Source organism: Stigmatopora argus, chromosome 18 (genome assembly GCF_051989625.1).
Source record: "Stigmatopora argus isolate UIUO_Sarg chromosome 18, RoL_Sarg_1.0, whole genome shotgun sequence".
Taxonomy (NCBI): domain Eukaryota; kingdom Metazoa; phylum Chordata; class Actinopteri; order Syngnathiformes; family Syngnathidae; genus Stigmatopora; species Stigmatopora argus.
In genome coordinates, this window is record NC_135404.1 from 7,457,420 (window position 1) to 7,474,243 (window position 16,824).

General features: G+C 40.8%; 1 protein-coding gene across 23 annotated transcripts in view; it reads right to left on the reverse strand.

Annotated features, from left to right (window-relative positions):
* Window positions 1–16,824, reverse strand: part of nrxn1a (neurexin 1a) — a 74,533-nt gene that overhangs the window by 35,309 nt on the left and 22,400 nt on the right. For 18 of the 23 annotated variants that reach the window (XM_077625460.1, XM_077625475.1, XM_077625473.1 and 15 more), the window contains 6 exons: window positions 7,971–8,272; window positions 6,636–6,659; window positions 3,342–3,503; window positions 902–973; window positions 490–714; window positions 272–419 (listed from right to left, as the gene is read on the reverse strand). In XM_077625460.1, the coding sequence (XP_077481586.1) occupies window positions 272–419; window positions 490–714; window positions 902–973; window positions 3,342–3,503; window positions 6,636–6,659; window positions 7,971–8,272 (933 nt within the window). The remainder of the gene's footprint in view (window positions 1–271; window positions 420–489; window positions 715–901; window positions 974–3,341; window positions 3,504–6,635; window positions 6,660–7,970; window positions 8,273–16,824) is intronic. The other 5 variants (XM_077625482.1, XM_077625481.1, XM_077625476.1 and 2 more) reach the window with 1 other exon arrangement.

Genomic DNA, 16,824 nt, shown 5'->3' on the forward strand with positions numbered 1-16,824 from the left:
ATATTGGTATATTTGGATGGGAAATGGTCGCCACCACATCAGAAAATGATGCAAAAGAAGAAAATAGAACCTATATTATCTGTAAAATGCAATTTTTCAGAAGCAAAAATCATCCTAGCGTCAGGCAACCAAAGGATTAACAGGTAATTTGCCCCACAAACCAAGTGAATAACAGCAATTCAGTATAATTAAAATCTGTCCTTCCTTCTTAACTCTCCTTCTCAAGTTCCAATTCAGTTTACAGACAATCAAAAGTGGAAAAACTTCATACCTGAGCGCCCATCCCTCTGAAAGTCCACATGGTACCATTCCCCGTCGTTGACCTTCCTATCAATGGCTTTTGTCTTAGTGGTGCCCGAACCCATGTCCAGAAGCAGGTACAAATGTCCGTCCAGCATCTCGATGGCAAAGAAGTCCACCTGAAAAAACCCCACCATGGGATCAACATCGAAAATGGCGAAAAACGTAGAGATTCTCGGCGTGGCTCACCTTGACGGTAGGCGGCGTGCGGGGGTCCTTGCGCTGAATCTGCCTGGGCTTCCCGTGGCTAAAGAGCATCAAACCGTTGGGCTCGGTGGTCCGGAAATCAAAGGAGATGGAGCCCGCCTTCTTGGCCGTCCACTTGCTGAGCGCCACGAAGGACTCGGGCGTGTCGAAGGTGACGGGATCCAGCGTGGCCACGCTCTCGCATTTGTAAGACACCAGGCCGCTCACCTGCGGCGTAATGAGCTATTAGACGGGGCGCTTATCTATCGCAGACAAAAGTGCAGACTTTTGGGATTGAAAGGACGCCAGGCGACGACAATTTAACAACATAATCCAATTTAGTCAGAGGATAACATCTCCAAAGCTGCTGTGGGACAATAAAAGGGCGAGGAGAAAAGAATATGGCTGACTCTACCTTCATCTTGGGGTCTCCCTGTTTAGCTAGTCGAGATAGCTCCAGCCGCACGTCGTTATTCTTGTACACCACCTTTGGCCAAAAAAGAGATTTAAGGACAAATTTTGGCATAAATAAACAAAAAAAACGACCCAAAAAGAAGCCATATGTATACTAATTTTGGTATTATCAATCATTATATATTATCCTATTAGTTTAAATACACAATTTTATCATATAATGAAGAAATAAAATGATAAATCAATAAAATGTGAGTAAATGGAAAAAAAAGACATACTGGTTATCCACCCCAATGACACTAAAGCTTATTTCTTCTTCTTATTATTTTTTTACTCATCGCCTGCTAGTGACAATGAGGGCTGTCCAATTCATTTAAACTGGGAGGACTGGCTGTGAATGCTAAATGCTGAATCTATTTAAAAAAAAAATCATATTCAAACAATGACTACAAATTAGAGAAATGTCGCAACTGGACATTGGAGATGATTCGTTATGTCTCATCCTGTGTCATAAGTTATTGAGGAAAAAGTGAGTTTTAAATTTGAATATATAACTTTGTGGGAGACCGCAGTGACTCGCGATGTGGGCGCTGTGCTGCGAAACAGAACGCTCTCTGACGGAATGGCAGAAGACGGCGTTTGTGACGAGCATTCTGATGCCATTGGGGCAAAAAAAAAAACAGGCTCAGCTTTATCAACCCGGACCGCCTTCTCCCCCTCTTCTCATGCCTCTACATGTGTTAATTAAGCAAACTAAATAGAACAATTTAGTCAAATGAATTCATTTAGTATACATGATTTATATGGCTAAGCAAAAAAAAACACAACCTGACTTAATTAAAATATCAAATTTGTTGAGTGAAATCAGAGTTCTACTGTCATGGATTCAATTTTTAAATCTTTTCTCTGTATTATGATCAATGACATTTAGGAAAATGTACAAAATATTAACTGTGAGCATTAAAGGCAAATCAATACAAATGAACACCTTTTGGGTATTTAAGTGGATTTGAAATAAAGCAAGTTTAAAAAACGGTCAGATGAAAAATTGAGGAAAAAGATCAATTGAAAAACTAAATTGAAATGGCTAACAAGAAAACTCAGTCAAATAATTACAAGAAAATGGGAAAACATCTTCAAATCCATGAAACAAATAATTTGGCAACGAAACAACAAAAATAGAAGAAATGATTTAACGTTGGGAATAAATCCTAATGATAATCGTACTTAAAATAAAAAAAAATCAACATTAAAATGACGTAAAATAAAGCTCGAGTAAAAGATCAACCTTAACTTGATGTAAGATTGGAAATGGTACTAAAATATGAACAATTTTGAAAATCAAGACAATTAAAGTTAAACAAAAGGCAAAGAAAATACATGAAATAAAAGAAAAAAACGCTCCCTGAACCCATTTCCATCGACTACGGCCGAGTGCTAATTTGTAATATTAGCATATATATTAGCGGTAAGACGCTGACCCGGCAAACTATACAAGACGTGCGCACAGATGAATACGTGCTCATTCGCTCGCACCAATGACGATAGGGGGCGTGCCGTTTTTTCACGATGGAAATGCGCCCGCTTTAACCAGCATCTGTCTTAACGGATGCATACAGTATTATGTACTGTACCCACAATGTTTGGCGCATCATCTGTCGCCATTGTTTGTCTGCTCGCATGAACGAATAACACACTCGTTCATCTGATCTACGTCACGAATTGTGTTTCTGCGTCACGTGACTGTCAGCTCGGCTAATTAGCATCTAGCTCTGATGTCCCTCAGCGCTGTTCCACATCAAGCATTCTCTCTGATGTCGGTGAAGCATCTGGGAATTTTGGTGACATTCTGGCAGTTTGAAGAAATTTTTTTTTCTTTTTTTAAATGTATTTTCCATTGGCAGCGAAATGCAGCCAATTAATTTTAAACTATGTAAAATAAATAATTTTATGATCTTCATAGAAATACTTTTACCGCTGTTTTAATGTAATAAAAGGCGACATTCAACATATTACAAAATTGTAAGTAAATGAATGAATGAAAATGTATAGTTTTTCTCTCCTTGATATTTAAAAATAAAATAATACAAATGACGAAAAAGATGTATCTTATTTTAAATGAATATATAATAATTTTAAATAGCTTCAAAAACATAATTAAGATTTTGCCATTGTTTTTTATTTAATAAATAATAATTTAAAAAATGATTAAAATATTCACTTTTTATTTTCCAAGTCAAAATATGAAATGTTGCCAAGTTCAACTTATAGTGAACGTTTGTAAGGTGAGTTTGTCCCTAAAACGTTTCGAAAATGCCCTTTCCTTGTTAATAACCAATGAGCCAATGATTCAAGCCTGCTTTCAGATTTCATTTTTTTTAGGTTGTACCATTAGAGTGCCACGTTGTTGCAACAACATTCAAATATAAAAACTTCCCCACCTCTTTCAAACAGCCCATGAAGTTGTTGCTGACAGGGGAGCCGGGCAGATCGGCAGTACTGGGGCTCCCTCCCACGTAGAAGAAATCGTCGGAGCCGAGCATGGTGTAGTCCTCCTGGGTGTAGCCCGTGGTGGTCAGGATGCCGTCCACCGAAATGGTCACCTACACCACAAAGCACAGGGAAAGGACACGCTATATACTCACACCCAAAGGCGGCGCTAGATCAGCCAAATTAGCCCCCGGTAGGTACTCTGGCAACCAAATGTGTACGTGGCGGGGGGGAAGGCCTGATTGGTTGGGGGCATTGTCGGTACATGTGATGTGGTGAATTGTGTCATTTTTGGAGAAACTCTCCATGGAATTCCAGGTTGGAAATAAACCTGCTTGAGGACATCAAATGAATTCTTGTTGTCAGGTTGGGCCCCTTTGTTGTAAAGATGGGAGCTAGACCTGTAAGGCGATCCAAAAATCCTACCCAAAGATGTTGGTGAAAAACCTAGCTCAAAGTTTGGGGTCAAAGCCAACAGCCCAGGATGCAATCTGGTTTAGGAATTTGGCCTTAAAAGTAGTACTAATCCAAGTAGTGAAGGAAGTGCTACCATACCAAAGAGTGGCTGGTACGCAGGGTTTAAACACAGCAGATCCAGGACTAGGCTGCTAAATCCAGGTTTAGCCGGTTGACTGAGTACCCTGACTCATACATCCTGGTAAAACTTTTCCAACGTAATAATAATAATGTATTGGTCTATCTACCGCTTTTCAAAAAGTTACAATATCTACCATGGGGGAAAGTGACAGAAAAAGTGCAGCCAATTTGCACCATTGGCCCTTGGGATCACCACCAAACAATCGCTTTTTGCATAGTTTCAGGCAGGAAAGTTAGCCGACCTGTCGCAATGACAACGCACACAAACAGAAGCCAGCCTGGAACCCTTGATTCTTCAATCAATGGACAACTTGCTTAACCACCTGTACCACGGTCACCCCATCAAGCATCTAGGTTGGAGGTACTGCTCCTTAGAGTTTGATGGCCAAGGTTCTCAAAAACAAGGGTTTCCAAAGCAGTGCTTTTTGATAAGAAGGGAACGCTGCTACCATTCCCAAGAGTCAGACTCTTGATTTGGTAGGCTGTACACAGGAATGTCAAGCCCATCGACCCCAAACTAGGCTGCAACAACTCAGCAACACAGTTTTTTCAAGCTAAAAGACCCGGTTTTGAACCTCCCATTCTTTGCCACAGGTGCCCTAGACGCCATCTGAATTGTGAGCACTACAATCTCCAGAGTTTGGTGACAAACAAGGATTCCTGAAGCAATGCCTCAACCTAAATTTTCAAGTCCTCGGTAAAGAAAACGATCAGAAGTGTGATTCCTGCCATCAGTAAAGCCACCTCTCGTAAGCCCAACAGGGTCAGGCGACCCGTGACAACACTTAATGATGAAACATGTTCCTCCAGATCACCTGCAGAAGCTGACCATTCAAGCTGAACGCTCCACCATTGTACGGGTATTGATCTCGAGAATGAGAAAACCAATGAGCGCGCTGGCAGATATTCATGTCGGTGACAAGGGTCACTTTGTCATCTGACGCTTTAACCGACACCGTAATGCAAGATTGCACTCCAAACGCTGACTCCACCGTTGCGTTTAAAGCTCTTTGACCTGTCAATCCTGTCACTCGAAGGCCATTGTTAGTATTCCGACTAGTTAGGGAAGCCTAAGATGTTAGTAGAGTCTCCACAGGCTTCTTCATGCCAGTTAGTAGTGTCGGGTTACTGAGGTTAGGGTTGATGATGTTAGTAAGCTGCGATGGTGTTAGTGTGTTGTTAGTTGCAATGAATTTGTTAGTTGGGTTTGCCATCTTGGAGAGGGTGGGGGTGGAATTTTTTTGGGGATGACACCCCGACGACGAACACACACTTTTTGATTAATCCACATACATTCACGTGTTAGAGGGGGTTGCAGTTCATTCCACATGCGTATATATTTACAATCATGCGGTGTTGTGGTTGCATATTTGCATGCACAAAGAGGATGATGGGATGACGGAAAGCGTGCGGCGGGAGCTTGGAAGATCGGAAAATGAAAATAATTAATGATACGCGTAGCGATGAAAGGGCCCTCGCACGTTATGGCCAAACTTCAGTGTTTGTCTTAATAATAATAATAATAATAATCGGACATAGGCTTTGTCATCATCATTGACTCGAGAAAAAGCCTAATTGTCATCATACCCAGACTTTAACATACTTACTATTCATTTAGTGAATCATTATGTTTTACAGCTGTAGATGGAAGTAACTGTACAGATGTAAGGTTACTAGTTTTTTGGCACCCAATATCCAGTTAAGAAGTATTGGCTGTCCAATAATTTAGTGGTATAACCCTGTTAAAAATAATATACAAACGGTGGTTGGGAACAAAATCTTAAAAAATGGATTCAAATTGGTTAAATACCATGAATTACGTATGTATATATATTTTCTAAATTAACATTAGCTTGTTATCGGATGCCCTAACCAGAGTACATTACTGTTTTACTGTTTGTTATTATAATGAAGTTATATATATATATATATATATATATATATATATATATATATATATATATATATATATATATATATATATATATATATATATATAAATATAAATAAATAGGAGTTGAGAAAAAAAACTTAGGTTTTGCACTTTATGATCCTTTTGTTCAACGTTTATAGAAAATGTTTTTCTTCAAATAACTTGTTTGTCGCTTTTTGATTTTTTTCTCTTTGAATTTATTATCATTTTGAATCTGAAAAGAAATTGTCAATCAATTTTTTTACGGGGTTAAACTACCAAGAAATGTTGCTTATTCTAGAAACACTTTTGTACGAATGAATGAATTCACGGGAAGAAACAAAACACGTTTCGAAGTATCCTACAGTACCACCTAGCGCTCCGGCCCTAAAACAATACAAGGTAGATAAGGAAGCGAATTAGCTTTTATGCATGCAAAAGAGAAAGTCGGGCCATGCAGGTCGTGAGGCGTGAGCCAATCAGAAGTCATGAAGCGAAGAGAAAGGAGGAACAAAGAAAACAAAAAATCATTTGGAAAAGGAAGAAAGGAGGAGCGAGCGAGAGATCAGGGCCTTTTCAGCTTTCATAGAAAATTACCAACCGCACTTATCCTTTTATTGCTTACGTTTTGGGGTTGTTAAAAGGAAATAAGACACGGGGGCGGAGGGGCGGGGTGGCGAAAGCCAAACTGAGAAACAATTAGAATGATAACTACCGAACAATGGAGTTTGTTTACCATAGCGTGTCCAATGCCTGAGTGCTTTGTAGGAGAGGGGGGGGGGGGGAAAGAAAGGAAAGCAAATAAAAAAACTGTCAACAGAAGGATTAAAGAAAAAAAGAAAGGAAAAGCTCGAAAAAAGAAGGCCCTCTGCTGAGCAGTGCTTTTCACTATAGGAGAAGGGCACAGGTTAGGTTAGGTTAGGTTAGTAGTATGAATCATTCCATGGATGGTGTTAGTTCGTTCCGCTGGCAGGTTAGTAACAAGTTAGTAGTCACAACGTTAGTAGTAGTAGTAGTCACTCACTCACTGAGAAGAAGCGCTCACCCAGGAGAGCCGTCGGATTGGACGGCTGCAAACTAACACATTGACGGAAAGTGCCGAGGACAAACTACTCGTTGGTGAACGTTAGCAGTTCCTCGGTGGGCATCCCAGTCCACGGCGAGGGTCGCCGTGGATCTCCAAAGTCAAGTACACGGAGGAAATATGTGGATTTTGGATAGATACTCGGCGGTGGATGTCGGACAACAAGAGCGGGTTATGATGACGCCGTTGTATTAGGTCAGGGAATTAATTGTTATAATTGATGAGGTGATAGGACAGCAATTATGGTTTCTTTTAGATTGCTGTCTAAAAAGTCATTTTAAAAAGTTGATATATTTTCCATTTGTAAAAAAATGACTGTTGGTTTGGAAAAAAATCCAATATCAATTTGATGTTTAAAAAAACTGAACAGTTCATTAAAAAAGTAACGACAAATAAAAAAGAGATCCTTAAATACATTAATATAAATTGAAAATAAATGTATTTTAAAAGTTACAATTCAAGAATTTAATGAAAAATTCATCCTTTTTCCCCCAAATCTAAGATATTTTTTTTATATAAAGTTATGTCAATTTTATAAAGATTGTAGCAAAATCTCAGTCCACCCAAAATATATCTGATAGATAATTGATTGCTCTTTAAATTAATCTTAACTTGCACAGAATCTTACAAAAAATATTAAACATATGCCTTATCTTAAAAAATATGTTTACACAATACACAATAAATAAAAATAAAATTATACCCAACTTTTGGTGCGTATTTTCACCATTTGTCATTTTTTAAATGCAAATAAATGCTAAATTTTTCCTCGTCTGTAAAAATAATCAGTAACTTTCATCGTGATTTTTGATGATTAACTTCATAAAGTACGAGAAAGTGCTTCAGCTGTATTTAACTTGGTTAAAGTAAGTTGTTAACAATGAATGTCAGACAATTAAAGGGAAAAGGGAACGTTAGTTGCTTCGCTCGTTAGTCGTTAGGTAGCCATATTCAAAAGGTCAATATGAAGAAGAACTCTTGCTATACCTGTCTGAGGTTGCGCGTGACCTTGACGTCGTGCCAGCCATTGTCGTTGAACTTGCCGTTGACGGGCTCCACCAGGGCTTCGAAGGCGCCCGAGCCCAAGTTGATGACCAGCGAGACGGCGCCGTTCTTCAGCGACAGGTTGACGTAGTCGGCCGACTTGCCCGTGTGCAGCATCAGGCCGTTGCGCTGCAGGGTCTTGAACGACAGCGTGATTTCGTCGCTGCTCGACTGGATGGGGTTGGGCGACAGGTCGTAGCAGAGGAACTCGGAGCCCTTGAATGTGGCCACGTACTCCTCGCGTGCTGCCAACAAAAGAAAATGAAAACAATCCCATCTATATCTTGTTTTTTGTCTTTTTATAAACCAATTCATGATTTCATTCAGAGCAAGACCATTTTTAAAGAAAAGCATATGATTACTCTGCATGTAAAATCTAGCATCAAACTCGGGGCCAGTTTTGCAGCCCTTGGGACAATATTTTCTTTATTGCATTTTTATTTTAGTCCAAAATAGCCAAAGCAAGCAAAACCATTTTTAATGACAAGAAATTCAAAATTGATTTTTTTTCCTTACCTTTGTAATGACCAATTTTTGCCCATCACAAAGGTATAATTTTTGTTCTAAATTGGAGCTCCTATGAAAACAATTTAAAATTACACTAACAATGGAACAAGACAACATAATGAGAGTGATTAGTACATTTCCAGCCTTGCCCCCCCACAATGCTCTGTTCCGGCATGACAAAATGGTGGGTGTTAATCACAACTGAGTGATGGGAAACAAAGCTGGTAAAATATTCCCAAAGATGCTCCTAGTGTTTGTTATTGTCGAGCAAATCCTCACCGATACTTCCAGCTATGGTGATAATTGTAGAGTGGCATGCCGCGTAAACAAGCTTTGATCGCAAGTGTGACGGCGAACAACCACGACTGCGCCAAACGAGTCGCTACGACAGCTGTGCAGCCTATTCGCGGGCACCACCGCCAGTCTGATGCTCGCTTTTGATGACACAAATTTGAAATTTGTCCTGAGGTTTCATTATAAATTCATGTTATATACAATATGTTCTATATAAGAAGGATTGCAATGAACTTTAACTGTGTGGCTTTGACAATAACAGAGCCCCAATTCATTTAAACTCGTCTAAAATGTATTTTTCTGTGTCTGTATTCTCACCCTCTTGCTACTGTGACAATGAAATTTCCCAAATATGTGTAGAATAAAGTTATCTAATCTAATCTAAGTAATGGTTAGGAAAAGTGCCGTAGGATAAGACGATATATCTCAAAATATCCCAATTTTCACTTGGCCAATTGTAACCACGGTCCAACTGTACATGAGTAATGCATGCAAGATAAGTGAAAATAGCAACACGTAATTCACACTGAACAACACAATGCATTCCAATATCAATATTTGTTTTACTAGTAATGTTATACTAACCTAATATAAAGAAGTCTTAAAGGTCTCAATTATTGTTAGATATTTACGTATCTTTAAATTTGAGCAAAAATATTATACTACGGTGCTGCTTAGGTTTATACTGTCCAATTTATATTGCAGTACTGAATGACACTCATTTAAAAAGTGCTCTCAATTACAAGTGAGGGAAAAAAACTGTCAATTGAAGTATCAGTTTTTTCACAAATTGAAATTGAATTACATTCTAGTTTATGAATACCGTAATATTGTGATCCCTCCCTCCTCCCATATCGGAAAGCACTAGCTATGAATGCAAATTTTTCCAGATGATTGCCGCCAGGCCTCCCAGGCTAAATAGATTGGACGCCCAGTGACCAAGATCAGCCTCACACCTCTGAAAACAGGCTAACATTTCTTATGGGGGGCTAAATTGTAATTTACTGAGTTTTCACCCCCTCTCATCAAATTCCGCTCAGGCGACTCCATCCAAGCACAGCCAATTAGAATTCCTCACCACGAGTAGGCGGCCAATAGCGGCCTGGCTTGTACGCCATTAGTGACCCCCAAGGACATTAGCCCATGGTTTGGCAATCCATCATCCTTAAGCTCTCGGCTCGCTTATCTGTGTGAAAAATCCTGGCGACAACCGGCTCCGCATTCACAAGCGATGCCCGCGTTCTCCCGGCGCCCCTGGCCCGGCCGCCATCTTGTGAGCGCTTCGGCCCATGTGAGAAGAGGGCGAGACGCGCAATGAATATCGTCGAGTGTAATAGGTTGTTACGGCTGAGACGGAGAACAGCGCCCGAATGGAAATAGCGCCGCACTTGAGTGAGTAAAACGCTCAGAATAATGAAAGGGGAGGCGGAGGAAGGGGGGCAACCTGATAATAAGTCACAATTCTGAGAGCAATTATGGCAAATGGTCTTCTTTTTACATGGAAATGCCAAGAAAAAAAGAAAAGAGAGAATAAAAATGTCGACGGAAGCAACATGTCTGATTACTAAGTGGAGCTGTTAATCAACTACGCATGTGTGCATTATTTCTAGAGTCGTCCTGATCGCATATTTTTTTCTCAACGAGTTCCAGTCACGTGATTTTTGAGGATCAAATATCACTATAATTCGTCAAGAAAATGTTCAGATTTTGTGACCCCTTTTTCCTATTGGCATTTACCAGCAACACGTACAAAAAAATAAAGCTCAATATTATATAATGCTTTTCAAATAGTTTCCTTTTTCCACATTAATTCTTGCAAACAAATAAAAAACACAAACAGAAAATCTACTTCTACCAGTACTACCACTTCTACCAGTACTACCACTACTACCAGTACTACCACTTCTACCAGTACTACCACTTCTACCAGTACTACCACTTCTACCAGTACTACCACTTCTACCAGTACTACCACTACTACCACTTCTACCACTACTACCACCACTGCCACCACTACCACTACTACCAGTACTACCACTTCTACCACTACTACCACTTCTACCACTTCTACCACTTCTACCACTTCTACCACTACTACCACTACTACCAGTACTGCCACCAGTACTACCACTACTACCACTTCTACCACTTCTACCACTACTACCACTACTACCACTACTACCACCACCACTACCACTTCTACCACTACTACCACTACTACCACCACCACTACCACTACTACCACCACTACCACCACTACTACTACTACCAGTACTACCACTACTACAACTACCACTACTACCAATACTACTACCACTACTACCAGTACTACTGCTACTACTACCACTACTACCAGTACTACCGCTACTACTACCACTACTAAGAGGTCCTAAAAATCATCACAAATCACAAAAAAATGCAGAGGTAATACCAATCTGGTGCGAATAAGGCTAAATTGGCAGTTATGGTCAGTCACTCATCTCAAGGAACAACTTTGTCCTGCTGGCATTTCTCCCCGTTTCCAAGGCAACATGAGTGTATTTAATTTTGGGTAGGGGTGAACGGAATGAGGGCGAGTCTGATTGAGTGAGGCGCATATTATCACAGACAGCTGCACTGAATCAAAATGGCGGCCGGAGAAGATCGGGCGTGCGTCGAGGGAATGCACATTACGTTGCACCTGATGGTGAGGGGGTTGGGGGGGTTAATAAGAGAAAGGGGGCACGGCGGCAAATAAAATGAAGGGAAAATGATGACGGAAAGATGGGGGGAGGAGGAAGCAAAAAAAAGCAGTGCTCCATCTACAGTAAATCCCAATGTGGCGAGCTTCAATCAAAGCGCCCCTGTCATTCCGGAGATAGCACGCTGCTGGTTTTTAGCCAACGATGCAGTTCTGCTATCAGCCGCCAACACACAAACACACACACACACACACACACACACACAAGTCGTGTCAAAAGCATTCCTTCCTTAATAACCGGCAGGTGGATTAACTACGTGCTTAACTAGCGCAAACAGATATACCAGCAAAGGCGGGCAAATGCATGCAAATGTATGCATTGCCGTTAAACTGCGAGAAAGAAAAAAAATGGAGGAATAAATACAAATCCAGAAGAATTGCGCACGGGGATGTTGTTGCTTGGAAGATGAATCCTTCCAGTGTCATTAATGGGCGATAGAGGTCGAATTTTTGGGACTTAAACTTGAAGTGAAAGTTTCTGAGGTGAGCGTTCATTCAAATGGCAGTAAATGAATTAATTCAGTAACAATACGTGGAGCGCCTATTTAGTGGGTGGTACTATTTTATTTCACAATTTCCATCACGTTCAAGGTGACTCGCTTGGTTAGCAGTCGATAGAAGTGACCAACGTTGATTAACGCTGATTAAAACTGCGTCGTGAAGAGCGTGTTATTGAATCAGACAGAAGGACGGCGGCTTGATTGTGGCTTGCGGTGAAAAAAGACAAAAAATCCAGGTGAAAACTACGTGAATCGGAACTATTTATGCAGTGAAAGGTCGGCGTCTTTCCATATAAATTAAGCGCTGTATTGAGCATTTATAGAAGACACTATGCAAGGACTTTAAGTTGGTTAGTTAAATGTTGTCATTGGATGGAGAGCCATTGAGAAAAGCGGCTGTAAATTGTCATTATTTTGAGTGTTAAGTATCAGGGAGAAAAAAGTTCTTATTTTGATTATACAAAAACAAGTTTGCTTTAATAGAGAATGACAAAAATAGAACATTTCTTAGTTTTAAAGGTCATTATTAAACGTTTTCTTCCCCTTTTTTATGATGGATTTGCGTCAGAAATACGCTAGGCTATTATTTTGAAGTCCCTAATAACATTTCATCTTTTACTTTCCCTAAATTTAGTTTGGTGAAGACGTGATACAGCTTTTTTTTAATTCCAGCGAGATACTTTTTCAATTCAGTCGTCACAAAGTCTGCCTTCCCACAAATCAATGGAGAGAACACAAAAAAAGCATTTAAAAGCCTCTTGTGCATTTCAAGGCTGGCCTGTTCTGATACCTTTAGCGCTACATTAAATCTTTTAGCGCGTGTCCCATTTTGTCTTTTTTTTTCCCAGCGTTCTTTATCCGCATTCATCTTTTTTTTGCCCACCTCCGTCTGTACGTACTGTAGCGGCTTTGGCCTCATCCCTACTGGTACCCAGGGAAACCGCCTTGTTTCCATGACAATGTCTGCGGGCGGAACAATGTGTTTGTCTTAAAGCGGGATAAGATCATAGCTACTTTCATTCCTTTTTACTCACACACGAGCACAAACCCGGAATCTGTACGCTTTTGTGCGACATGACGTGCACTTGATGAAGCCGTCTTGTTCACAAATAAGCAACCGAGAGAGGGAAGGGGAGTCACGATATCGTTCTTTAATGGACGCCGAGGCTATTTCAGTTGTTGCGTTAATGCCAGACAAGCACCGAAGATAATTGAGTTTTTCCTCAGTGTGCTCGTGAGCGTGCGCGTTTGGCAAACAGCAAAGAAATGAACTTGGAAATGCCAGATGGGGCACCGGAGTGAATCGCCAATTGCAGAAAAAGGGCTTAAAGCGCGGCGTGGTCGGTCGGGAGCGTACGTACGCCGGCAAATTGACGGGAGGAAAAAGCGGCGAGGTGACACATGAGTGAGTGGATGTGAAAACAAGCGGAAACCCTGCAATCAGCCTGTAAAGAAAATGTGTGAAAGACAATAGGAGTGTGAGTGCGGGTGTGCGTCAGCAGCGCGGGTGAGGTATCTGCATCGCTGATGAATCCCGAGCGCGTCCGAGAAGAAACTCCGCAGTCTTATCTCACTTCCTGTCTCCCTTTGTGGTTTCGACCTTCCCCAGCTTTTTTTTGGTGGTATCTGCTCTCGCCATCACGTCGCTTTTTTTTTTTTTGCAAACAAGAAAGCCACAAAGGCGGACGCAAAAATGGGAAAGTACTGAGAAATGCAATGTACTATTAATGATCCACCGTATTTTCTGCACTATTAGTGGCCAATAACTTGTTTTCTTTTTTGAGGCTATAGTTATCCAAAAATTAAAATTTTAATGTTATGTTAACAGGAGCCTACATTGGCTGTTTGTCCATCTTTTACTATTAATTTAAGGTATAATGTTTGTTCTTGGTTTCTGATCATTTACATTTTTTTAAAGATTTTCCCTTTCATTGTGCATTTTTTGGTGAGTGCGACTTATACTCCAGTGATAGTACGAAAAATATGTGGTTTGAATTAAGATCTGTTTTAACTGAAACATAGTTATTCAGTAAAAAAGAACTAAGTGGAATTAACACAGTAACCTAAATAATTGCCCATTTTTACGTTATATCTATGATTTAATTATTATATATAGGACGGAAGGCTGTCAGAAATTGTCTGAAAACAGCAAATCAGAGTCAATAATTTATGTTGTTTAAGATTTTTTTTCAAATATTTCCCAAAAATTAAATTAAGATACAAGCTATGAATTGAATTCCAAAATAAATGTGATTATAATTGTGCTCGGATAATATGAAAACGCAGTTGCAATATTTTTTGTCATAAATGGGAAATTTGAATTAAGTCACAGTATAGGAAAAAACAAAATAATATGTCCGAAACGCACAAATAATTTCCTTCCATTAGCCTGCCTGTTGTAACGTCCACAGGGGGCATCGCTGTCTTTCCACAGTTTGATTTTCACAGCCTCAAGCTGCAAATAATCACACCCGGCCGTCAGTCCACACTCAGCCTTTTAACACTGAGATGCCCTCGCACTTTCGATCTGTTTGAGTGGGTTTTTTTTTAGTGTCGCAATGGAAAACTGGAAGTAGATTTATGTTTCAGGGCCATTGACATCCCTCCATGATCATGTCTACATAGTAATGTTAATAGACCAAACCTGCTCTAAAAATGGATGGGACACAGTAACTCTGGAAACATTGAACCATTATGTTAATTTAGATGCTAATTGATAGTACTAAACTACCAAGGTCGCTCTTCGCTGACACTAACTGTTAACGCTAACAGATGTATACGCTAGCTGACCAAGCAAGGCTGAAATATGACCACTTACAAAAGTAAAAATCTAAAAGTACACATCAAGAACCGTTCCAATGGCTCTTATAGAATTTCAGAAAAAAAATACGCATCTACCAGTGACAGCAAAAGAGGTACAACTAAGGAAATGGATTGGAAAAACCCTGGGAAAAATCAAATAAATAACTTTAAAAACAAACCCTTCCTACTTCCTACATGAATGACCACATCGATTGGGAGACATGGCAGCAATCCGCCAAGTCAAAAGGGATTGATATCACCATCAATGCACTAAAATTCACCGCCATTCCAAGCAGAGAGAGGAATTTCAACAGAAAGTTCTATTCAAGACGCGAGTCTATAGTACATGACTCGTGGCCGGACGTTTGGTAGAACGGACGTTTGGTAGAACGGACGTTTGGTAGAACGGACGTTTGGTAGAACGGACATTTGGTAGAACGGACGTTTGGTAGAACGGACGTTTGGTAGAACGGACGTTTGGTAGAACGGACGTTTGGTAGAACGGACGTTTGGTAGAACGGACGTTTGGTAGAACGGACGTTTGGTAGAACGGACGTTTGGTAGAACGGACGTTTGGTAGAACGGACGTTTGGTCGCCGGGTTCACTCACTGTCAAATTATGAGCGAGAGACAGAGAGATTACTGTTGAAAGCGAGCAACCAGGTAATCTCTCGTTCTCAAAATTATAATCATGAGAGAGAGAGTCCGTTCTACCAAACGTCCGGTCGACCAAACGTCCGGGGACCAAACGTCTTTCGACGAAACGTCCGAGTGCCTACACGACAATAAGTAGCAATACACAGTAGTCGCCATTTTATTATATAGAGAACTGCTATCCATCATTGTCAATGTCAGCCCATGAGTTAAACTCCATTGTGTATATATATATATATACACACAAAAAAAATGGGAGTTTAACTCATGAACTCACGGGCCCCATACTGGTAAAAGGCGACAGTATCTGATGAATCCAATTTTCTCCTATTGAGTCCCAGCAAGGCTGTATTTTATTAAAAATGAATCAGGTCTATGTGACTTTTATTAGCACTGTGGGATCGGGATGAGTAAGAGGTACGGGACACGTTGTACCTTACTGGTAGCGACTGGTGCTCTGCGCCTTGGCGTCTGTTACCGTGTTCAAGCGGGCATATGGCGGAGTCAGCAAAGCGCTTTTTCTTTTTTTTTTCTCCACGCGTGTGCGCGCACGCGGCAAAAAGACCAGAGCCGAGCGAATATTGAAAGGCGACGGCGAAGCGGCCGTCCATCTGCGCGCTCGTTGGCCATAAGTCAAACGCGTTAGGCTCGGCTTGCCGACGCTTTGTGTGTCACAAGCGATGACTCACGATCCGCCTCCCCTGAGCGCTAACGCTCCCACCAGGCGAGCGAGCGCGCGCGACGCACACACTTTGCCTTACGTCCGCTGACCGTGAAGAATTTGTGCAGGCAGCCTTACTCATGCATATTTACACCCTCTCACCTACTCAGCAGCCACTCTTCTAAAGGTTATTGTGCGCGAGCGTCATTCGGGCCTCGGCTTCACGTATGTGTCTAAAAGGTCAGCGATCGGACCACTTGGCGAAGCGGCGGGCGGATTACGGGATAGGCGTGGGGAACCCTCGGAGCTACCACGCAAAATTCACCAACAAGCTAATTAGGGTGGAGGATTTCAAAGGCTGAAATCGACGACTGGTCGTGGACGATTTCCGGCAAGATGGAAGCGAGGGGATAAACTGATAAACTCGTTTTTTTTGGAGTGTCGCAGATTTTGAAATCATTTTTACCCTGATGTGTACAATCAGATAATCTAATGGGCTTGAGTAGTATTATACAAATTTATTGTAAAGTTTATTTTAAATGGTTTTGTTTGTTTGTTCTGCGGTCGCACTAAAGACTCCGAGATTAACGAACTGGAATTTTCTGCCAGCTGTTTAATAGTTTTGGGTTTACAGAGTTA